The 21989-nt window shown below is 46.0% G+C and overlaps 4 protein-coding genes and 4 long non-coding RNA genes across 11 annotated transcripts; 6 read left to right on the top strand and 2 right to left on the bottom strand.

The window, feature by feature from the left end:
• The first annotated feature begins 1 nt into the window (after position 1).
• Positions 2 to 8168, top strand: LOC136194141 (uncharacterized). The gene is made up of 21 exons (XM_065983193.1): positions 2 to 560; positions 610 to 779; positions 833 to 955; positions 1002 to 1130; positions 1184 to 1323; positions 1371 to 1549; positions 1602 to 1829; positions 2050 to 3136; positions 3182 to 3374; positions 6047 to 6177; positions 6228 to 6349; positions 6398 to 6535; positions 6590 to 6757; positions 6817 to 6903; positions 6956 to 7045; positions 7102 to 7200; positions 7254 to 7354; positions 7402 to 7485; positions 7537 to 7645; positions 7738 to 7793; positions 7857 to 8168. Exons 1-21 carry the CDS (start codon positions 6 to 8, stop codon positions 8062 to 8064), a joined length of 4197 nt encoding a protein of 1398 aa, XP_065839265.1. The 5' UTR covers positions 2 to 5; the 3' UTR covers positions 8065 to 8168.
• Positions 8169 to 8570: 402 nt separating this feature from the next.
• On the top strand, positions 8571 to 11318 carry LOC136194236 (apoptosis inhibitor 5-like). Its single transcript, XM_065983299.1, has 12 exons — positions 8571 to 8702; positions 8760 to 8921; positions 8973 to 9075; positions 9254 to 9319; positions 9372 to 9529; positions 9580 to 9723; positions 9905 to 9970; positions 10028 to 10213; positions 10323 to 10439; positions 10498 to 10638; positions 10694 to 10831; positions 10924 to 11318. Exons 1-12 carry the CDS (start codon positions 8634 to 8636, stop codon positions 11218 to 11220), a joined length of 1647 nt encoding a protein of 548 aa, XP_065839371.1. The 5' UTR covers positions 8571 to 8633; the 3' UTR covers positions 11221 to 11318.
• Positions 11319 to 11383: 65 nt separating this feature from the next.
• Positions 11384 to 12226, top strand: LOC136193514 (uncharacterized). Its single transcript, XR_010671360.1, has 3 exons — positions 11384 to 11626; positions 11680 to 11731; positions 11806 to 12226. It is a non-coding gene; the product is annotated as an uncharacterized lncRNA (long non-coding RNA).
• LOC136193513 (uncharacterized) lies at positions 12170 to 13425 on the bottom strand. The gene is made up of 5 exons (XR_010671358.1): positions 13253 to 13425; positions 13073 to 13156; positions 12860 to 13008; positions 12578 to 12800; positions 12170 to 12502 (listed from the first exon to the last, which is right to left on the bottom strand). It is a non-coding gene; the product is annotated as an uncharacterized lncRNA (long non-coding RNA).
• Positions 13426 to 13701: 276 nt separating this feature from the next.
• On the top strand, positions 13702 to 15065 carry LOC136194055 (uncharacterized). Its single transcript, XR_010671512.1, has 4 exons — positions 13702 to 14340; positions 14391 to 14614; positions 14670 to 14742; positions 14792 to 15065. It is a non-coding gene; the product is annotated as an uncharacterized lncRNA (long non-coding RNA).
• LOC136194053 (uncharacterized) lies at positions 14752 to 16418 on the bottom strand. 2 transcript variants are annotated; one of them, XR_010671511.1, is made up of 6 exons: positions 16345 to 16418; positions 16146 to 16291; positions 16034 to 16098; positions 15457 to 15983; positions 15271 to 15392; positions 14752 to 15052 (listed from the first exon to the last, which is right to left on the bottom strand). It is a non-coding gene; the product is annotated as an uncharacterized lncRNA (long non-coding RNA). The 2 variants fall into 2 exon arrangements; XR_010671510.1 differs by having other exon boundaries at positions 15889 to 15983.
• Positions 16419 to 16421: 3 nt separating this feature from the next.
• On the top strand, positions 16422 to 18908 carry LOC136194050 (eukaryotic translation initiation factor 4B-like). Of its 2 annotated transcripts, XM_065983073.1 has the most exons (8): positions 16422 to 16469; positions 16525 to 16662; positions 16880 to 17097; positions 17147 to 17312; positions 17365 to 17509; positions 17543 to 17718; positions 17985 to 18628; positions 18681 to 18908. In XM_065983073.1, exons 1-8 carry the CDS (start codon positions 16454 to 16456, stop codon positions 18759 to 18761), a joined length of 1584 nt encoding a protein of 527 aa, XP_065839145.1. In that variant the 5' UTR covers positions 16422 to 16453; the 3' UTR covers positions 18762 to 18908. The 2 variants fall into 2 exon arrangements, with proteins under 2 accessions (XP_065839145.1, XP_065839144.1); XM_065983072.1 differs by having other exon boundaries at positions 17365 to 17718.
• A 922-nt stretch (positions 18909 to 19830) lies between these two features.
• Positions 19831 to 21980, top strand: LOC136194051 (arylsulfatase B-like). 2 transcript variants are annotated; one of them, XM_065983074.1, is made up of 3 exons: positions 19844 to 19929; positions 19981 to 20305; positions 20399 to 21980. In XM_065983074.1, the coding sequence occupies exons 2-3, from the start codon at positions 20254 to 20256 to the stop codon at positions 21889 to 21891; spliced, it is 1545 nt and encodes a 514-aa protein (XP_065839146.1). In that variant the 5' UTR covers positions 19844 to 19929; positions 19981 to 20253; the 3' UTR covers positions 21892 to 21980. The 2 variants fall into 2 exon arrangements, with proteins under 2 accessions (XP_065839147.1, XP_065839146.1); XM_065983075.1 differs by lacking the exon at positions 19981 to 20305 and having other exon boundaries at positions 19831 to 19929.
• Positions 21981 to 21989: the final 9 nt, after the last annotated feature.

The following is a 21989-nucleotide window of genomic DNA, read 5'->3' as shown; positions in this document are numbered from 1 at the left end:
CAAAAATGAGCTCGCCATTCAGTCCAAAACCGCTTCTAGAAGCTCTAAAAAACCGGAAAGCAGACGTGAAATCGATGCGAAGTCTAGTCGCGCAACTGCGAAGCGGAATGGGCAAGAAAATGCGAGTCGGGGCCCCAATCGTCGCCAAAGTGGCCGTCGATCTTCTCTACAACGCCGCCACGACTCGTCCGTCCGACGCAAACGACATCAAACGACTCGCAATCGACGTCATCGCTTCGGCGGAGGCGGTGGCCAGCGACGAAGCGATGGAATTTCGAAAACTACTTCTCATCGTTGACGTCACGAACGAAGCGACGAAACGATGCGAAGCGATGCGTGCCTGCATTCATCTTCTACGCGCCAAACGCCTCGTTTTCAACCTCGTCGAATGTCATCGTCTCGCGATGACGTTCGTGAATTTATTCAAAAATTCGTCTTGTGGTCCCGAAATGAATCACGTGATTGAAATGGCTGGGAAATTGAGTTCGAGTCTCGTTGCATGGTGTAAGAGTCAAAAGGCGGCGGAGAATTCAAAATCGCTTGTTGAATTACTTCAAAAGGTTAAATGGTTATTTATTTGTTGAGTTATTGATTTTTTGGGGGTTTTAGGTTGGGCTTTATTCTCTTCACGCTGAGTGGTCGGCTCGCGTGGATGACGAGCAGGGTCTACGCGTTTTGGCTCGTCTCATACTCAGTGTGCCTCTTGAAGAAGTGAAATCAACGAGTGCCGTCCTGTTAAAGAATCTCATAAGACTTTGGGCGAATGAAATTAAAAAACGGCACGATTATTTTAAAATATATATTTTAATAATCTATTGTTTTTTCTTTCTAGGGAAAAGTGGAAGTTTGTTTTCAATGTCTATTTGAAGAATGCGTCAAGGGAGTTTACGAAAGAAGAAGTAGAGGGACTCATTGTATTGGCGAATTATGAACTTGACTGTTTCATGAAACTTGAGTAAGAGATTCCCTTATTCAAGCGTCTCTTGAATAAATCTTTCTAGTGCGTTGGTGGCCTGCGATTATCTTTTAAATGAAATGATAAAATTCTACAGTTGCATTGACGAGAAAATGGAATTGGTGAGAGCGTTGATCAAGCGATCACAGGTGACAATGACGTTGGAAAAATTAAGGTAAAGAAAAAAAAGCGGTAATTAGTCATATATGTATGTATGGGGATTTTTAGCTTAGCCATTGAGCTCTGCTCCAAAGCAATGAGAATTCTACGAGAGAACGACTTGGAGGAGTCCGTTGGGGATGAAATGGCCTTATGCCACTTGTGGCTTTCTCTATATAAGTATGAGCAATTGGATAAAGACACAGGCAGTGAGTAAATCATGCACTAAGGATAGATGATTCTTTATGAGTTTTAGCTGTAAAAACGTTGACTTTTGATGACGATGACGATGATGATGACGATGCGATGAAGGGCTTCTATTGGAATCTGAAGGAAGCCTTGGAAATTTGGGAAACGTTGCCTTCGTGTCATTCAATTGAATCAACGGTTACGTGTCTAAAAATTGCGGCCTCACTATTTTCTCTCTTTCTCCAGGTTAATTACTACGCTAAATGCTTTTTGAATTTTGAATTTTTGTTTTTTATAGCCGATTTTCGCTGTGAGGTGCTGTTTCCTCGCTTGGACGTTCTCCCAGCGGAGCGAAGAAGAGTCGTTGGGCTACTCCGCTCTCGTTCTCGCCGCTTCTATTTTGCGCGCCAACGGCGAAGTGGAACGCGCCTACGATTTGATTAAAGCGACACAAGAACATCTAGCAGAGTCCGACGAAATCGCAGCGAGAATTGAAGAAAGCAAGATATTGGTTCTCTTAGGAAAAGTAAGAATAGACGTACAGGGTTCTGCCGAGAATTTTTTCAGTGTGGGAAGAAGGTCTAGAAGGATAGATATAATACGCAATTTTAAAATGGTCCGAGGCAATTTTAAAAATTGTCTTGATAATTTTTAAAATTGACCATTTTAAATTTGTTTGGTACAATGTATCCGGCAGTAATTATTGAATGCAATCGCTCATTTTTTAATTCGGTTGTTTTTCTCAGTTGGACGATGCTGAAGCGGTTCTAGTCCCTCTTCTCGAGTGTCTAAGAAACGAAGAACATCGCACGGAGAACGTCCGTATCGCCGAAGCTCAGCTACTCGGAATTCTGTCCGATTTAATTGGTGGCATAGAGAGCCAATCGAACGTCGACTCGTCTCTCGTCGATTGGCTACGAGAGGAATTGCAAATCGACGCTGTGGAGCCGGTCGACGTTTTACACTATTGCTACGGCAGGTGGACGTGCATCGCCAATTTGAACGACGTCTGGGCGTCTCCTAGCGACGAGAACGAGAAGAAATCAACGAAGGACAAACGCGCAATGAAGAACGTCGTGAATCGACATCAACAGGCGCGCGACACGACGAAAAAGAAGGCGGAACGACGCACTACGAAAAAGATGCCGTCTCTTCATCGTTGGACGATTCTACGAGAAACGGTCGAGATCGTCGACAAGTTGGCTCTCTTAGAGGAGGACTTGGAATTGCGTCATCGCGTCGAAACGACGCTCAAAGAGGCGTACGTCGTGGCGAGTCGTTTTCGCTTGGGCGAGTGGCGTCGGCGATTTTGCGCGCGATTGACGCGTCTCGCGACGTTGTGCGGCGCCGACGGAAAGAACGACGAGTGGCTCGAGAACGACGTCGGCGCGGCGGGGGGATCGGATAGCGCGGCAGACGAGACAAGTCCAATCGTTGTCAAACTTCGTCTCGATGAGGAAATTGAGGATTTGGGGAAGGGCTCTTTGGAGGAATATATTGGGAAGGTTCGACGCGATTCCGCGGCGTTTTCTGAGCGACTTCGTCGCGCGCTCTCCATTCCTGGAAAAAAGTCGAAGCGTTGCTATGGGAACGGCGTGTTTCGACAGTGCCTCGCCCGTCTTTGTTTGATTTCATCCGACGTTGCTTTGAAGGAGGGGAGATGCGACGAGGCTGAGAAGCGGGCGGAAGAAGGGCTCCTTCTTTTGCACAATGATCAGTGTGTGGAGAAGAGGAAGGGCGATGTTTGCGAATGTCGCTGTTTCTTTCCTTCGCGTCCTTTATCGTCACAACTCTTCTTGTCATTGATTAGGACTCGGTTGGATTCTACTCAAGGTAGGCTTTTATTTCAAATGCATACCTGTATCATCTTATTTTTAGTTATTCATGATCTGATTTTTTCTCTTCATCGTCTGTCCGGTCGGTGTCCGGTGGCATTCTCCAACCAGGTCTGCCAATATCTTGCCTATATCTTCTCTGGCAAGAATCATGCTACTTCCGCCTTCTACATTCATCGATCAATCGCCGCGGCACTAAGAAATCTAGCTGCAAGCCGATGGAGCAGCGAAATAAGGTGAGACTCCTATATAAAATATTAAATAATGTAGAATAACGCCATGCATTCCCTTCGCTTTTTATACATTAACGGCTTTCGCGTGACTGAATACTTGAGAGAGAGTAGAAGACCATAGCTATCGCGTGACTGAATACTTGAGAGAGAGAGAGAAGGCCATAGCTATCGCGTGACTGAATACTTGAGAGAGAGAGAAGAAGACCATAGCTATCGCGTGACTGAATACTTGAGAGAGAGAAGAAGACCATAGCTATCGCGTGACTGAATACTTGAGAGAGAGAGAAGACCATAGCTATCGCGTGACTGAATACTTGAGAGAGAGAGAGAAGACCATAGCTATCGCGTGACTGAATACTTGAGAGAGAGAGAGAAGACCATAGCTATCGCGTGACTGAATACTTGAGAGAGAGAGAGAAGACCATAGCTATCGCGTGACTGAATACTTGAGAGAGAGAGAGAAGACCATAGCTATCGCGTGACTGAATACTTGAGAGAGAGAGAGAAGACCATAGCTATCGCGTGACTGAATACTTGAGAAAGAGAAGAAGACCATAGCTATCGCGTGACTGAATACTTGAGAGAGAGAAGAAGACCATAGCTATCGCGTGACTGAATACTTGAGAAAGAGAAGAAGACCATGGCTATCGCGTGACTGAATACTTGAGAGAGAGAGAGAAGACCATAGCTATCGCGTGACTGAATACTTGAGAGAGAGAGAGAAGACCATAGCTATCGCGTGACTGAATACTTGAGAAAGAGAAGAAGACCATAGCTATCGCGTGACTGAATACTTGAGAGAGAGAAGAAGACCATAGCTATCGCGTGACTGAATACTTGAGAGAGAGAGAGAAGACCATAGCTATCGCGTGACTGAATACTTGAGAGAGAGAAGAAGACCATAGCTATCGCGTGACTGAATACTTGAGAGAGAGAAGAAGACCATGGCTATCGCGTGACTGAATACTTGAGAGAGAGAGAGAAGACCATAGCTATCGCGTGACTGAATACTTGAGAGAGAGAGAGAAGACCATAGCTATCGCGTGACTGAATACTTGAGAGAGAGAAGAAGACCATAGCTATCGCGTGACTGAATACTTGAGAGAGAGAGAGAAGACCATAGCTATCGCGTGACTGAATACTTGAGAGAGAGAAGAAGACCATAGCTATCGCGTGACTGAATACTTGAGAGAGAGAGAGAAGGCCATAGCTATCGCGTGACTGAATACTTGAGAGAGAGAAGAAGACCATAGCTATCGCGTGACTGAATACTTGAGAGAGAGAGAAGACCATAGCTATCGCGTGACTGAATACTTGAGAGAGAGAAGAAGACCATAGCTATCGCGTGACTGAATACTTGAGAGAGAGAGAGAAGACCATAGCTATCGCGTGACTGAATACTTGAGAGAGAGAGAGAAGACCATAGCTATCGCGTGACTGAATACTTGAGAGAGAGAAGAAGACCATAGCTATCGCGTGACTGAATACTTGAGAGAGAGAGAGAAGACCATAGCTATCGCGTGACTGAATACTTGAGAGAGAGAGAGAAGACCATAGCTATCGCGTGACTGAATACTTGAGAGAGAGAGAGAAGACCATAGCTATCGCGTGACTGAATACTTGAGAGAGAGAAGAAGACCATAGCTATCGCGTGACTGAATACTTGAGAGAGAGAGAGAAGACCATAGCTATCGCGTGACTGAATACTTGAGAGAGAGAGAGAAGACCATAGCTATCGCGTGACTGAATACTTGAGAGAGAGAGAGAAGACCATAGCTATCGCGTGACTGAATACTTGAGAGAGAGAGAGAAGACCATAGCTATCGCGTGACTGAATACTTGAGAGAGAGAAGAAGACCATAGCTATCGCGTGACTGAATACTTGAGAGAGAGAGAGAAGACCATAGCTATCGCGTGACTGAATACTTGAGAGAGAGAGAGAAGACCATAGCTATCGCGTGACTGAATACTTGAGAGAGAGAGAGAAGACCATAGCTATCGCGTGACTGAATACTTGAGAGAGAGAGAGAAGACCATAGCTATCGCGTGACTGAATACTTGAGAGAGAGAGAGAAGACCATAGCTATCGCGTGACTGAATACTTGAGAGAGAGAGAGAAGACCATAGCTATCGCGTGACTGAATACTTGAGAGAGAGAGAAGACCATAGCTATCGCGTGACTGAATACTTGAGAGAGAGAGAAGACCATAGCTATCGCGTGACTGAATACTTGAGAGAGAGAGAAGACCATAGCTATCGCGTGACTGAATACTTGAGAAAGAGAAGAAGACCATGGCTATCGCGTGACTGAATACTTGAGAGAGAGAGAGAAGACCATAGCTATCGCGTAACTGAATACTTGAGAGAGAGAAGAAGACCATAGCTATCGCGTGACTGAATACTTGAGAGAGAGAGAGAAGACCATAGCTATCGCGTGACTGAATACTTGAGAGAGAGAGAGAGAAGACCATAGCTATCGCGTGACTGAATACTTGAGAGAGAGAGAGAGAAGACCATAGCTATCGCGTGACTGAATACTTGAGAGAGAGAGAGAGAGAAGACCATAGCTATCGCGTGACTGAATACTTGAGAGAGAGAAGAAGACCATAGCTATCGCGTGACTCTGCAAGGGCTTTTAATACTTAGACTTTCTATTTCCTTTTTTTGATTTTTAGACAGTTGGCGAAGGAAGACTCATCATCGACTTCTCGCCAAAATTCTCTTCTTCATCAAAAATGCTTACTCTCCAATGTATGGGGCGATGCGAAGGAATTTCAAACGAAATACGTCGATAGTCTACCGAAAGGTTTTTGTCTCTACTGTGTTCTCTTCTTTTTTTTTAAGACTTTTTCATAGGCTGGGTTGTCTGCTCAATTTCTCTCCTATCCTCGCCGTCTTGCGAGCATTTCCTAGCCGTTTCGCGTCTGGAAGCGAATCGCCAATCGATTGTTCGCTTGACTCCAATAGAAAACCATGAGGTACGTATTAAGTTTCTCATTTTCAAGCTGAAGACTTTGCCTTCTTAGAACTGCACGTCGTCTCAATGTATGTGCGTTTCTGCGTCGCTCAAGAGCTTTCGGGATAACTTCGAGACTTTCAAGAGGCTCAGCGAGAAGAAGTCGATGCGTAGAAAACAGAAGGAACGCATCAATCAAAGAATAGAGGTAAATCACTCAGTCTCATGTAATATAAACGTGTGTATTCTCTTCTCTATTTAGGCTTTGTGCTGTCGTATGGAGGAAGATTGGCTTGGCGCTTCCAAGTGTCTCTGTCTCGGTAATTTGGACGTTGAAGACGATGGGCTCTTGGCTCGTTGCGTCGAGGGAATATGCGCTAAAATTAAAATTGGACAAGCCAAAAGGGTCGTTCTAGAGCAATACGTTAACGTAAGGAGGACTCCTATGATGATGTATGATTTTTTCATTTTTCATTTTTTCTTTTTTAGATTATTTTAAATGCGTGGCCTCAAATGGATGAAACTGAAGTCAAGGAAATTCTTAGGGAAATCGTGGGCGCAAAGTTTATAAATCAGGTGCGACGACGAATCTCATTATTTAATTAATTAATTTGTTTATTTATGAAAGATATTTAATCTTATTGAAAAGAAAGCCAAAACCGTTTGGTGTTCGACTGAACCGGTTGCTAGGCGACCCGTTATATTGATTCTTGACAAGGTACATAGTTTTATCAGGCAAGGTCTATATCTCCCTATATGACATCTGTGTTTTAGTCGACTCACATGTTGCCTTGGGAGTCTCTTGGAATACTGAGAGGTCAGACGATTTCGAGGATGCCTTCCTTGGGTCTCGTTTTCACCCATTTGTATCAGGTAGATATAAAATTATTAATATTGAAGGAGCGTTGAATTTTTTCCCTATGTAGATGAAGTGTAGAATGGCGAATTCGGATCGAACGTACTACGTTCTCAATGCCGGAGGCGAATCGGAGTCGTTGGAAAAAATATACAAAGCCAATTTCGAAAAGTAACGAATAGATAATTAATTATATCAGGTGATTAATATTTTATTAGGAGACGTGGATGGACTGGTATAACCGGTGTCGTTCCTACGCAGGCCGATTTGGCTTTTGCCTTGTCGAAGCACGACGTGTATCTGTAAGAACGAAAAAGATGTATACGTATGTATGCTTATCTTTATTTATTTAGCTATTTTGGTCATGGAAACGGTTCTCAATACGTCCACGGAACGCGCATTGAACGAATGGACTGTAAGGCGTTGGCCGTTCTCATGGGATGCAGCAGTGGAAGACTCAAGGTAGGGTCAGAGTCATGCTAGGGAAATTTAGTATAGGTTGACTTTTGGACCCGTTTCTTTACATATATAAATTCAATTTTTTTCCTTTATAGGAGAGAGGTTTGTTTGAGCCGTCAGGCGTTGTGCATAGCTACCTTGTCGCTGGATGGTAAGAAGGGAACTTGTAGCTCAGCAAAATATTTAATTTAATGTAATTGATTTTTTTATGAAGTCCGGCTTTTGTGGGGAATTTGTGGGATTTGACTGTGGCTGAAGTCGTCCACATGTCCGACGCTCTCTTGGAGCGTCTCGTCGAAAATCCAATCATCACCAGTTTACCGAATCTAATCAATGATGTGAGGGAGGCGTGTCCGTTTCGATATCTCGAAGGTGCCACGCCTGTATGCTACGGACTTCCGATTTTTTTGGATCACAATTAGAATGAACTATTGTATTGAATTTCGTATGTAGATGAGTACAGTAGTATTCCTTCGCAGCAGTAGAATTTTCATAGGAAAAGCATAGAATCAATCCTCAGGGGTATCGTTCACTCACTCGTTTTAATCATAGACGCTTTTTTTAGTTAAAAAATTCGCGATGAGTTAGTGCAAAAAGCGAGGTCAAGTCGCGGTAGCGGGGGTTAGGGTTTTTCGGACTCGGATAACCCGCTACCTCCGGACCACGCTACTTATCACTGGCGAACGTGCGTATTTATTCAGCAGGTCTCACAGGGGGACTTTGATTGCGGTCTACGTGGTGACTCAGCAAGGCGTTGGTATGCGAGCCCATAATAGAGTGGCTATTGTGTCTAGCGTCTCCTTCTCTGCATATAGCGTTTTCACAGCGAAATCTGACAGCGTATAGCTCGAGGAAAGGCTGCAAAAAGAACACCCTTGCTGATGCACCATGACGTCAAGCCAATGATCACGTCATTAATTGTCCGGGCGATGAACAGCCCGTATTCACGCTTAGCCCGATTTTCGTTCAAAATCAACGAAAGAAACGAATAATGACGACGGTCGAAGAATTGTACAAAAAGTACGAAACTCTAGATCAAGCTGGAGCCGAAGCTGGCAAGGTGAGCCCCCCTTCGGTCACATGGCTCGTTCTCCTCGCCAAAAGCGAACGTATCTAGCACGCGGACGCCTACAAGAGCATCTTGGCGGCGGTAAAAGGCAGCGAAGGCGAGAAACGCCTCGCACCGGGCTTCATCGCGAAGTTCTTCAAGCATTTTCCGACGTTGGCCGACAACGCGATCGACGCCCTCCTCGATTTATGCGAAGAGGAGACGCTCAGCGTACGTTTTTAGCAAATCTAGCTCGATCGTATCCATTGCGAGGTGTTTTAGATTCGAAAAATGGCGATCAAGGCTCTACCGAATTTATGCAGTAGCGACAACTTGGAACATCTTCCACGCATATCAGACGTTCTCACGCAGCTCCTACAGTGCGGTAAGTCGATCATTTGTAAGGAAATAGTGCATGATTGTAAATTACACTGGTACGTTCCCTACTTTTAGTCAATTAATTAATTAATTAATTAATTAATTTAATTACGTGGTGTGCTTGATGCATCATAGGGCTTAGTTATACACACTACCTAGTAGTTGTCTTGAGGTTCTTTGTTTAGAGGATGACAGCGAGTTGAAAGTAGTTCGAGAAGCGCTAATAACTCTCTTCAAACTCAGTGCCAAAGGTAGGTAAATCATTTATTTATTATTGATTTTCTCACGTGATCATTTTTGTAGGCACGCTTACCGGCGTTTTCAGTCAGATAATGTCCGGCGAAGAGTCGGCTCGTGAGCAGGCGATCAAATTTCTCAAGACGACGATGCCGCGACTCATTCCACAATTTCTCCACAAGGACGAAGATGCGGAGAAATTTTTTCTGGCTGAATCTAAAAAAGTACTTCATCTCTAAAACACGTATCTTTTTATTTTTATTTTTTCTATTAGGTTTTGACGGGCGAAGTGAACAGTCAAGAATTCGACGTTTTTATGAGTTTAATTCCTATTTTGAAAATTTCCAGCAAAGCTGACGTCATACAGGAACTCGCTGACGTTGTAGCAAAGCAAGCGGGACTCACAAGCGATTTTCAGGTATAGTCACGTGACGATAAAATATCGATTAAATAATTAAGGCTGTGGATGAAATATTTCTCTCGGCTAATAAATAAGCGAGAGCTCATATGTTTATATTAACCTTCTTCTGAGGCTTTGTCTAGTATTTTTGTGAATAGTTGATATTGAGATGGATAAATAGATTTTTTATTGTTTTTAGCCTAGTGAAGGAGATCATATTCATAAATTGATTGTCTGTCTCAAAGCGGCTCTTCCGTTATATCAGGTTAGTTTAGGGTATTCTCAGTGTGAAAAATTTCAATTATTAGAGTCTTATATCTAGAAAGGAGCGTCTGTGAGTACGCCTCTCTTATATTTGTGTACGAGCGTGTTGCCGGCTTTGGAACGCGTTTCCGAAGAGGGAGAAATGAGACTCGGTTTGCTTCAATTGACGGCGGAAATGAGCCCCTTGGCTTCGGACAAAGACATGGCGGAAGTGTGCGTAGCACCCGTATATGATCTTCTATTGGTAAGAGAGGGGGAAAACAGTAGTCATTATTATTAATGTGTATGGGTGGTCCTTATTATTAATTTTATTTAATTGTTTCCTTATGTAAAGGGTCTTTGCTTTGCGCTAGGTCTATTGTCCTCCTGCTCCTGAAAATGTTGGAGAAGAGAAACCCGGAAGTGGGCCCAATGTCCAATTTTCTTTCGTTGAATGTCTCCTTTTCTCTCTTCAGCAATTTGCTAAATTGGTGCGTCATATAATGTTTATTAGATGTCTTCCTTATTTGAGTTATTGTTCAATTTAAGTGTCCCGGTTTTCTGGATGCTGAAAAGTTGACCGTTCTCCGTCAACGACTCCAATACTTGGCACGATGTTGCCAATTGTACACGACCCAACTAAAGGCGGCAATCCGCGTGAAAACGGCGGAACAACGCAAGAAACCTGAGGTCAGTTTGTCTTATTCTCATAAACGGATTAATTAATCATTATTCCTTTTTTTAGAATCACGTGAAAGTGGTTGCCTTGAAAACGACGAGCAACATCAGCGCTCTCATCAAGGACTTCTTCCGCTCGCCACCCACTCTAAAGATCGTCGTGACGCCGTCTTGGACAGCCAAGGCAACAGAGGAAAAGACAAAGGTAAGTTTCAGAAAAGAATCCAATAATAATATAGAACGCTATCATTTATTTATTTATTTTTATTTTAAATTTTTATGATAAATTCTTTTTAGGTTCTTTCCGTCAAGACGGAGACGACGTCGACGGTGAACGGCAAGTCGACGACGAAACGTTCGATTAGTCCCATTCAATTCGACAAATCATCGGACGACTCTTCAGCGAAAAAGAAAGTGCGACCGTCTACGGATCTCTATGCGCCTCCGAGCGGGCGATTTAGCAAGGATATAGGCGATGCGCCCGCGCAGGCGACGACACGTGGACGTGGGAGCGGATTTCGAGGGGGGAGGAGTTGGAGAGGGCGTGGTCGCGGAGGATGGCGTGGGGGAAGAGGTTGGGGTAGACGGTATTAGTTCGGCTGCGCGACTGCGTTTCATTCGTTGAGTTTTTTGTCTGTTTTCGTTCTGTAGTTCGTTTTATGGCTAAAAAACAAGATTTTACCGCCTAGGGACGTCCGGGTGTTTCTGAGGAAGTCACATGGCATCGAAGGATCAACGCTGCTTCTTTCCTGAGGCGAATCTTCGAGCGATCGTAACGCAGGTTTGTCGTCGTTCATTTAAAGACTCTCTTCCTTTTGTCTCGTCGTTCTCCTTCCGCAGAAAACGTGGGGATAGCGACGTCGAAGCTCACGAGTACAAAGCAAGGAGGCGAAGCGTCCTTTTCGCCTCGTTTCATTATTCTGCGCTGTCTCAACGCTTCCCAGCATCTCAACGCTTCGAGTTTTCATACTGGAAGAAGAGCATGCTTGAACTTCGCTGCGTATGTGAGAATCAATTAAATATTTTTGCTTTTCATTGATCTGTTTATTGTAGGACGACGTAGAGTTGCGTTTTGAAGCGTCGTTAAAGGATGAAGCGTATTCGTGTATGTGATGGCAATTTGGACTTTGCTGAAAAATTAATGCACCAGGTATTTCTTCCTTTCATTTTATTTTTTAGGTATGCTTGTGAAGCATTCCGATGTCGTCATTCACCTCTGGGCCCCGAGGTGACTAAATAAAACCCGGCCCCAACTCTTGAGTCAGAGAGGTGAAACGTGGCTCAAAGGCAGGGGATTCAATCCCCTACTCCCGTGGCACGAGTGATAAACTGCCACCCCACTTGGGCAAGACGCGGTGGGTTACAATAGCGGTCCCCCTGGACTCAGGCCGGCCAGCACTCACATCCGAGTGCTGCCGGTCCCAGGCGTCCGAGCCGGGAGACTAAACAGGCTCAAACTCCGACGGGGGAGTAAGGAGGTTGACCCCCATCCCACCCGAGGGTGGACACACCGAAAGCGAAGAGACCTCTGCGCAAATTTTTTCTGATACTTCCGGTTTAGTTCCGGGTTTTATTTAATAAAATCTTTTACGTGTACAAAGCGTTTCTGTTCGCGACGCGCTCTACAAAGGACACACGAGACCTCTGGCATTGCGGTCTCGAAGCAGTTTCAAAATCAACTGTGAGGGTCATGCTCAGGACCCTCCTCCATGCAAAAGCTAATGCTACTGCGGCTACAAAAAAAATATATATATAAAAGTCAGTCTTTTATGACAAGCTAAAAATCCGTTTCTCATTCTACCATAAAAAAGATGCTTCAGGAACCTTAGTAATTGTACGCCGTCATGTGTGCCGCTACTCTTTATGGACGACGCCGCTATAGAAAAGAAGAACGATTAGACTTCAATTTTCGTGTGTTGCTGCTGCTGAATGGTTCTTTTTATTGGAATACCTTCTTTTTCTTTTTTTTTCACAGTATGTTTTATGAGGGATTCGCTTCGCTTAGTCACAGCATTAGATACTAGAGGAGTGAGTATCTATGCTGTGAATAAGCAAAGCGAATTTCTTAACCCGTTATTGATCTATTAGCAATGTTGCAAATTCTCATCGAATAGGCGTTTTCCCAAACAAAACTGACGTCACTTCCCTCTTGACTCACAACTGCTTCTAATTGGCTACAAAATACAAACAATGTTCCATTATAAATATTCTTTCATCTCCCTCCCTTAGTTACCTAGAATTTTCCACGTGATACGGCGTCAAATGAATGAAAGACGATGGAAAAACCCCATAAATCGGTTGCCATGACGATGGTAAATTCGCAAAACGCGTCAAACTTCATTAGAACATCCTTCTTCAACAGACTCCAGCCGCGATACCATCCTAACAAAGAGAGAGAGGAGGAGAAAATTGGGTGAGGCCCCCCTTTGGGAAACACCAAGCCTACCGCCGCACTGTTCCAATATTTGACGGTTTCGCCGAACTTGAGCGTTATGTTCTTGACCGCTTCACGCTTCATAGTTGTAGATCACTGCAAAAAGACGAAACGGATGTGATCGGCGACGTCCGGGTGAAGGGATCGTCTTTTTCGTCGCGAAAACGGGCTCCCGATCGCCCGTACGCTTACCGACGCTGTATTTTGCATTCGTCGTCGACTCCCACGCCGTCATCGTCGTCGAAAACGGTCGATTTCTTCGTCTACGCGAGGCTTCGTTCTTCTTTGGATCACGTGTTTGTTCCTCGATGTCCGGGCGTTCGGCGACAGCGTCGGCGAAAACTTAAAGGCAATCTGCGATAGTCGACGCAAGAAGAAGACGGCGACCACGAGGCATTGTACGCCATCTTGATTTCGAAGCGTGAAATCTTGCATCATTTCCTGCCAAAAATAGAAATGCTGAGTATGATTATGATGTAACTTCCGTAGTCTAACGGTATTGAAAATTCGCACCTAATCGAAAGAGCCAACGAGAGCGCTAGATGAGACCCACGTGATCGCAACGAACAAATGAGCGCGCTGGGCGGGGCTTATGGCGTTCAAAAGCGAAGCGCTCACCGATTCTCCTTCAGTTGCGGCTTAGGGTGGGTGCGGCGCGGAGCAATCTGCGTCTCATCCTTGACGGACTGGCTCGGGAGCTTTGACAAAAGGACAGTCTGGATCGTCGGATCAGCGTGGCCCACGGATTAATCCCGTGCCGGAGCCTGTAAGCAGGGCGATGGGGGGCTTCGGCCTCGGTTCACGCACTGAGCATAAAGATCGCTTATATGTCTTATTGTCGCCAAACGAGTACGACCTGCGTTAGGCAGAGTGGGTACGACTCGGAGGGGGTGTCGCAAGCGGTCTGGTTGCCGGCACTTTTCTCACCAACTGGCACGATTAGATTGCGGATGATCTGGCTCAGGAGAATTCGATCTGGGCATTGCACGTCCTTTTCTGTCGACTCCTACAAACTGTGGTCAGCCGCTCTCCACTCCTCAAGCCCCGGTTCTTCTCATTTCCACATACCGAAGGGTTTGATACCAGCGCGCCGGGGATTCGGTATAAGGGGCCGTTTCAGCGTCCAGGCGGGTACTGGTGGGGTGGCCTATGAGGTCGCAACTCGCCCTCACTTTTTGGAAGGGAGTCATCGCTTTGCGAAGACTTCCCTGGGTTACGAAGCGTCCGAACCTCCACGTGGTGTAGCCCGGGTTGCGCTAATACGGACGCATTAGAAAAAGGTACGTACAACGATTATTTGACAGTAAGTAATAGGTCTTTTTTCTTCTAGGTCGCGCGCTCAAGGAGGAAGTCAGAACGAAAAAATGATCAATTGAGCTTCGCAAAGGCCCGGAAGAACGATGGACAACGAAAAGACAGAACGAAGGATCGAAAAACACAGTAAACACGTCTGCAGCTTGTACTTGTACTTGTATTCGCCTAGACACGATTCTCGCTTAGTCTGCGCTCTAACTAGACGGTTATCTGACCGAATAAATCAATAAGGAGGCAAAGGTAAGTATTGGAAGTTCGTGTTACGCGATTCGTCAAAGAAAATCGCTCGTATTAGCCTCGTAACTGAAATCGAGGCCCGCGCTTTCGTTTTGAGACCTAGAGGAGGCTTCGAAAAGGCAGCAGGGCCGGTAAGAACATCAGCAAAGACGAAATCTAGCTAAACCAAGAGTTGTACAGATAGGGAAAAGAGAAAAGTCGAAGCACGTCGTGCCTTATTCTTTTTCACACACTCTGACGTCAAGAGAATATGTTGTACATGTATGTGTAGCCTCTCACTTACTCACTGTCGCTCTGTTCGTTGCTACGTCCCCGTCCCCGTGGCTCCGCGAAATCTTTCTCTTCCGTCTCAGCGGCTTCTTCATCGGAGTCATCATCTGATTAGTCATCGTTGCCCTCAGCTGCCTTATCTTCGTCTTCATCATCTTCTTCATCCTCATTCTACAAAAAAAAGATGCATCATGGCAAAATTAATTAATAAAATTAAAAAAACGCTTCAGGGCCAAAAAGATGCCGCTCCCTTAGTAATTGTACGCCGTCATGTGCCGCTCCCTTAGTAAACGAACGCCGTCATGATGTGTGCCGCTCTCTTAGTAAACGTACGTCGTCATGTGTGCCGCTCCCCCTTAGTAAACGTACGCCGTCATGTGTGCCGATACCTTAGTAATTGTACGCCGTCCTTCGTCAACCGTGCTGCCGCTTCTTATAATAATTTCGCCGTTGAATTCTCCGCTTCGTGTTTTGTTGGGCGTGATGAGAGCGGAGGAGAAAGGCGCGATCTCTACATTAGAAACGAAGATGTGTTGGAGATCGATCGACAAACTTTGGGCTTACGATACACGTACACAAAGTCTGAGCCATGCTCAGAGGCCTGACTATTATAGGAATCAAGTGCCGTCGTCACTTGACTATAGACGGCGTAGTCAAATGCCGTCGTCACTTGACTATAGACGGCGTAGTCAAATGCCGTCGTCACTTGACTAGAGACGGCATAGTCAAATGCCGTCGTCACTTGACTATAGACGGCGTAGTCAAATGCCGTTGTCACTTGACTATAGACGGCGTAGTCAAATGCCGTCGTCACTTGACTAGAGACGGCGTAGTCAAATGCCGTTGTCACTTGACTAGAGACGGCGTAGTCAAGCGCCGTCGTCACTTGACTATAGACGGCGTAGTCAAATTGACTATTATATACTTAGGAGGATTATGCCGCTTTGAAAAAAGCTTAGGATCATGTAAAAGACAGCTGGAGCGGCCATGAGTAGCAATCGTCTCACCTAGCAGTGACGGACTCGAAAGCGAGGGTGATTTGATTTCTTGGAGGAAACAGAAGTTACTAGGTCAGCGTCTTGGGGCTCGTGTGCATGTGTGCCTATGAGTAACACGTCGTTCGTCAACCGATCCGCTTCGTGTAATAATTACGCCGTTAAATGCGCCGCTTCGTATAACAATTCGTCAACTGTGCCGGAAGGAAGATGAGGACCGACCTTCGGAGATCATTAGGAGAGGAACAGGCTAACAGAGGGTAGCTTACGGGGACGGCGAATTATTCCAAGGCCCATTTGGCACGTGCGCATTTCGAAAATCTATTTTTCCTCGCGTGTGGCATTATATATTCTCCAACGATATTTTTTGTTGGGCGCGATGAGAGAACGCGAGCGGAGGAGTAAGGCGCGATCTCTACAGTAGGAACGAAGCATCGTTGGAGATTGATCGAGAAACTTTGGGCTTACAGAGAGCGTCTGCTGCTAAAGCGATGGCACGATAAACGACGAAACATGAGTTCTCGATGAAAAGGTAAACCGGGACACTTGTGTAACGTGCGTACGTTTGTAGGACCACATGGCTGCCGTTTCAGGTAGGCGAAACTACACGGTTTTTCCTCACTACCGAGCTCGATCCGTTCTCACTAGGCAAAAAGAAGAAGGCGAAGGGCAAGACCCTGGCTCTGAACGATTTCCTCGCCGAGAAAAGCGTCTCCGGCGGCGGCAGCGGACCATCGGCCTCGACATCGAGCTGGGCCGACGAAGTAGACGACTCGCAACTCGAGAGTAAGTGCATTTCACGAGCGTTTGAACGCCGCATGTCGTCAAACCGCCTCGAAAGCATAATATGACGTCAGAACGAAACGTAGAGCACGTGAGTAGTTGAAACGCGAGATACGTTGCAAAGTTTCTGTTTTGAGTACATAGCATGTATGCATGTAGGGGATAATTATTATGGATTTCTTACTCTACTCTTTGTCTCTTTTTTTTTTTTCCTTTGAAGCTCCGTACAGTCCTTGGGCGAGTGGCGAAGGGGAGCAGTCTCGTCGACAGGCTATTATTGATCGAAGCAAGCTTCCTACAGCTCCTCGTGCAGCAAGAGAGCAAGCCCAACTTGATCCATCGCGTTTTCCCAAGCAGCCTCCCTATACAGCATTCATCGGAAATTGTCCTTATGACGTCGAAGTCGAAGATATTGAAGAGTTTTTTAAACGAGCCAAAGTAAATTAGTATTTGTTATTATCTAATTATTGATTATTTTTCTTTTTAGTTGAATGTTGTTTCCGTGCGGTTGCCACGGGATACCGGTGGTCGTATGAAAGGATTTGGCTACGCGGAATTCGAGAACGTTCAGTCTCTGATGGAAGCCATGGCGATGAGCGATCAGACGCTCAAGAATCGGCGCATTCGAGTCGACCTCGCCGATCACACGCAAAGTCGGTCACGTGTACATAGAATCAATTAATATGTATATATTTATTATTTTAGGTGGTGGGGATCGAGATCCGAGGGACAGAAGAGGCGACTATGATCGCCAGCCACGTGATTATGATCACGAGTGGAAACGCGGGGAATCTCTTCCGGACGTCGTGCCAAATCGAGACAACGACTATCGTTCGTCACGAGGAAGTGGCGGCGATCGCTATGGAGGAGATCGCTACGGCGGGGGCGATCGCTATGGAGGGGGCGATCGCTATGGGGGAGATCGATATGGAGGAGGAGATCGCTATGGAGGAGGGGATCGCTATGGAGGAGGGGATCGCTACAGGAGACGGGATTATGATCAGGAAGAAAGCCGTCCTTGGAGACAAGGGGGACGCTCCAATCCAAGTAGATACAGAGGTGAAAAGATTAGATAGAAGCTAGGCTTTCGTGGTCATTAGAAAAAGGATATATTGATATACTCCAAGGCAAAGGCTGTCTTCCTGAGTATAGAATTATATACTCAGGCAGCCGGTATTCTCATAGAAATTTATTCCTCACAGGGTCCATGGGTAATTTTACTTTTCATAGAAAATTACTCACAAGGTCTATGAGTAATTTTACTAGTTTTGTAGAAAATTACTTACAAGGTCCACGAGTAATTTTACCTGAAATATTTTGTGTAGATGATGGTCCGCCGCCAAGTGAGAGGCCGAGATTGAATTTAAAACCAAGATCTATTTCTATTGAGAGTGAGTCACCCTCTTCGGCTGTTTCCTCACCGTCAATTTTTGGCGGTGCAAAGCCCGTCGATACGGCGGCACGTGAGCGCGAAATCGAAGAGAAACTAAGAAAGAAGAGAGAGAAGAAGGAAGAAGAGGAAGAGACACGAAAAGAGGAGGAAGAGAAACGAGCCAAAGCAAGCAGCGTCTTCGGAGCCGCAAAACCGGTCGACACAGCGGCAAGGGAACGACAAATAGAAGAAAAATTGAGGAAGATGAGCGAGGAGCAAGAAAAGAAAGAAGAGGCAGAGGAGAAACGCCCAGAAAAAGAGCAGACACTTGTGGCTCCAGTCAAACAAGTTGAAAGACCCAGAGTAAAGAAATCGTCATCCACTGGCTCAGCTGATGAGCTGGACGACTGGAGGGCTCCTTTGAAGGAGGAAGAGAAAGCCGTGATAGAGAGGGGTGCAAGGGGACGGGGTGGTAGAGGAGGGGAGTCACGTGGACGAGGAAGAGGAAGGGGGCACAGGGGCGGCGGTGGAAAAGATCGCGCTGCACCGAAAGGAGAACGAAAGGCTGCGCCTGTCTATGAAGAGCCAAAAGAACAGGTATGCGTGTATTAGTCAATAGATTAGATAATTAATTATTGATTCGTTTTAGGATTGGAGCAAGCCAAGCAAGTTTGCTTCTCTCTTGCCTGATGAGGCGGAGGAGAACGTTTTTGACGATGAAAAGTCTTAGATTTAATTAGTGTTTTGTGTGCGTCTTTATGTGTTAGTAGGAATCGTAGGAAAAGCTTTTCCCCCTACAGATGAGTCAAGCCACCCCCTATAGTCAAGTGCATGAATGTTTTGAGGAAGTCAATAAAATTGCATGGCCAGTTCTGAACTCTATAAGGAGGTGGGGCGTTCTTTATGCACGGAAGAGGGCGTGGTTTTGATTTCCGCTCTAAAAACGCCAGCTAAAGAATGAACCGAACACGTGACAAGCTGTGGCTGTTTGGGTCTCAGTTCGTCGGTTTCGACGCCGAAATACGCGAACGAATGGAGGGAAAGTGGTCATCTACCGTTGAACGACTCTAACAGTGCGTCAAATTCCTTCTTTAGCTACGATCAGCGTGTTTTATCTAGGTGGGAGTGGCCTCTTCGGTTCATTCTAATCTTCGACTAAATCACGCGTTTCGCGCTACGAAAACCGTTTCATAACGTTTTGAACATTGAGTTACTCACTTTCGCATAGTCCGCGACGTTCGCAGACAAGCGATAACGTCGAAAACGGCGTTAAACACTTTCATTCATATGGCTTAAAGTCACGTGCTCAAGGGTTAAATAGCATGACGTCAGACATGTACAGATAAACGCTTAAAATTATTATTTACATGCTGGAATGTTAGCACAAAGTCCTAAAATCAGCTACTGTTCGTTATCCTCACTATTGGTATCGTCTTTCTCTCGATCTCGTTCCAGTGCAGCTGCTCTCATTGCTTCGACTGGCAATTGCCCGTCGAGCTTCTGCTTCAAATCTTTGATACGTCGAAAGACCGAGTTTAGATCGCGCTTCATTCGCGACAGCAATCGCGTGTAATTTCGAAAGAGTTCCTGCGTTTCTTGGAATCGATTCGCTGATAGCTCGTTGAAGCGGTCCATTTGCGCGTTCGCCTTTTCGAATCGACTTAGCATATTCGATTGGAGCTCGAGAACCGATTCGACGTCTTCGTGATTGACGAGGCCGGCGATGCGAGCGCTGAACGGTTCGTTAGAGTGCGCCATGTTGGTTTCGTCATCTGCGACAATATCCCATCTATCCGGGTCTTGCAACGCGGTTTCTTGAGTTTCTTCGTTGTTTTTCGTGACCGACGACGCCGTGGACTCGGTTTCTGATCGCGAACGGGACACGACGGGATATCGAGGTGAGCGTGGGCTCGATTCCGAGCCGCTGTACGATCGTTCACGCCCCACAGCTGTCAGGAGGGCGCTCCCTTTGTGAGCCATCGCGAGAACTACGCTGTAGTGTGACCGTAGTGACCGTACCAGTCAAGAAATGCGTACATCACTGGACGTCACGTGTCGTCGAATTTCATTATTTGCTGTACGAATCCGTGGCCTAGACTAGACTAGAATTTTCCGAATAAAGCACTGAAATTTCATTGGTTTTTCGAAATGGTGGCTGGGAGTGCGTGAAAAGCGTGAGAGCTCATCTCATGACCTAATCGCGTGATTAGTTACCACCCAGAATGCACTGCATCAAAAGCTTCAGCGCCTTAGTGCTTGGGTTTCTAAGTGCAGGTATGAAGACCGAGTTCACGCGTATATACATTATGTGGCATGACTACGGAATTACTGTCTCACTGCATTTATTAACGTGAGCTTTTCTTCTAGTGTCTGCATCCAAGGCGGATGCAAAGCCTCACATTTTCATGGTCCTTGTCGACGACTGGGGCTGGTCGAACGTCGGCTACCACCGCGCCGTGGCAACGAAAGAAGTCCAAACGCCCAACTTCGACAAATTATGCGCTGAAGGAATTGAACTCGATCATCACTACGTCCACAACGTCTGCTCGCCGACTCGCTCCTCCCTCCTCAGCGGACGCCTCCCCATTCACGTGAACGTCAACAACGGAGACGCAACGATGCACAACGCCAAAGATCCCATTGGCGGATTTCAAGGCATACCACGCAACATGACGGTTATTGCAGAGAAAATGAAACAGGGTGGATACGCTACGCATCAGGTCGGAAAGTGGGACGCTGGCATGGCAACGCGAGATCACATTCCTCTCGGACGTGGCTTCAACACGAGCTTCGGTTATTTTCATCACGATAACGATTATTATACGACTAAAGTCGGTAGCTGTAAGGGGGTAAAGGGAGGAATTAACGATCTCTGGATGACTGAGCAGCCTGCGTATCATCAGAACGGAACCGGTTATGAGGAGTATCTGTTTGAGCAGCACGTGCTTCAGGTGCTACAGAATCACGATCCTTCGATTCCTCTCTTTCTCTACTACGCTCCTCACATTGCCCACACGCCTCTTCAAGTTCCCCAATCGTATGCGGAGAAATTCAGCTTCATTGACGACAAAACTCGACAGATTTATCACGCCATGGTGAATTATCTCGACGACGTTATTGGCAACGTCACGAACGCGTTCAAACAGAAGGGCATGTGGAATAACACGTTGATGGTGGTGAGTGCGGATAACGGTGGCCCCGAATACGCCGGTGGCGGTGCAAACAATTATCCGCTCAAGGGAGGCAAGACGAGCAATTGGCAAGGAGGCGTTAGAGTCAATGCTTTCGTTTCTGGTGGATTTGTTCCCGAGTCGATGCGTGGAAAGAAGCTCAATGGGAGTATTGCCGTTTGTGATTGGTATGCGACGTTTTGTCATTTTGCTGGCGTTGATCCTAGTGATGCTAAAGCGGCGGCTGCTAAGCTTCCTCCTATTGATAGCATGAATATGTGGCCTTATGTTTCGGGTCAAGTCACGACGTCTCCGCGTCAGGATGTTCCTATTGGTGGACGCGATATGGTCCAGGGGCTGGTTAGTGGAGACTATAAGATTCTTATTGGGAAAGTTGGCACTGCCGGATGGACGGGTCCTCAGTTTCCCAATACGACTGATGGCCATCCGACAGGCGGAATTGATATAACGGAGGACTGTGGTACAGGCTGCCTTTTCAATATCAAAGAAGATCCGGAAGAGAGGAATAATCTGGCTGCTTCTATGGGAGATATGCTGAAGCAAATGCAGCAGAAGCTGGCCAAGTATCAGGAGACGTTTTACAATCCAGAACGCGGGAATAAGGATCCGGCTGCCTGTGATGCGGCTATTCACAGGTATGAAGGATTTTGGGGTCCTTGGGTGGACTAATTGAATTTCCGATTTGTTTTTGTCACGAGTGACTGCTGCTGCTGCTGCTTATTTTTTTATCGCTCAATGTTTATGTACACACTCGTGTATATCCGGGC

This window comes from Oscarella lobularis, chromosome 12, assembly GCF_947507565.1.
Source record: "Oscarella lobularis chromosome 12, ooOscLobu1.1, whole genome shotgun sequence".
Taxonomy (NCBI): Eukaryota; Metazoa; Porifera; class Homoscleromorpha; order Homosclerophorida; family Oscarellidae; genus Oscarella; species Oscarella lobularis.
This window is presented reverse-complemented; position numbering and strand designations above follow the sequence as displayed.

Bases quoted from the DNA above. Each gene is read 5' to 3' on its own strand.
- LOC136194051 (XM_065983074.1), top strand. From the start codon at position 20,254: ATGCACTGCATCAAAAGCTTCAGCGCCTTAGTGCTTGGGTTTCTAAGT. The intron at 20,306-20,398 runs GTATGAAGACCG...CTTTTCTTCTAG, and splicing joins GCTTGGGTTTCTAAGTGCAG to TGTCTGCATCCAAGGCGGAT.
- LOC136194236 (XM_065983299.1), top strand. From the start codon at position 8,634: ATGACGACGGTCGAAGAATTGTACAAAAAGTACGAAACTCTAGATCAA. The intron at 10,214-10,322 runs GTAAGAGAGGGG...GCTTTGCGCTAG, and splicing joins CCGTATATGATCTTCTATTG to GTCTATTGTCCTCCTGCTCC. The intron at 10,832-10,923 runs GTAAGTTTCAGA...AATTCTTTTTAG, and splicing joins CAACAGAGGAAAAGACAAAG to GTTCTTTCCGTCAAGACGGA.
- LOC136194141 (XM_065983193.1), top strand. From the start codon at position 6: ATGAGCTCGCCATTCAGTCCAAAACCGCTTCTAGAAGCTCTAAAAAAC. The intron at 561-609 runs GTTAAATGGTTA...TGGGGGTTTTAG, and splicing joins TTGTTGAATTACTTCAAAAG to GTTGGGCTTTATTCTCTTCA. The intron at 6,178-6,227 runs GTTTTTGTCTCT...ACTTTTTCATAG, and splicing joins CGTCGATAGTCTACCGAAAG to GCTGGGTTGTCTGCTCAATT.
- LOC136194050 (XM_065983072.1), top strand. The intron at 17,098-17,146 runs GTAAATTAGTAT...TTTTCTTTTTAG, and splicing joins AGTTTTTTAAACGAGCCAAA to TTGAATGTTGTTTCCGTGCG. The intron at 17,719-17,984 runs GTGAAAAGATTA...TATTTTGTGTAG, and splicing joins CAATCCAAGTAGATACAGAG to ATGATGGTCCGCCGCCAAGT.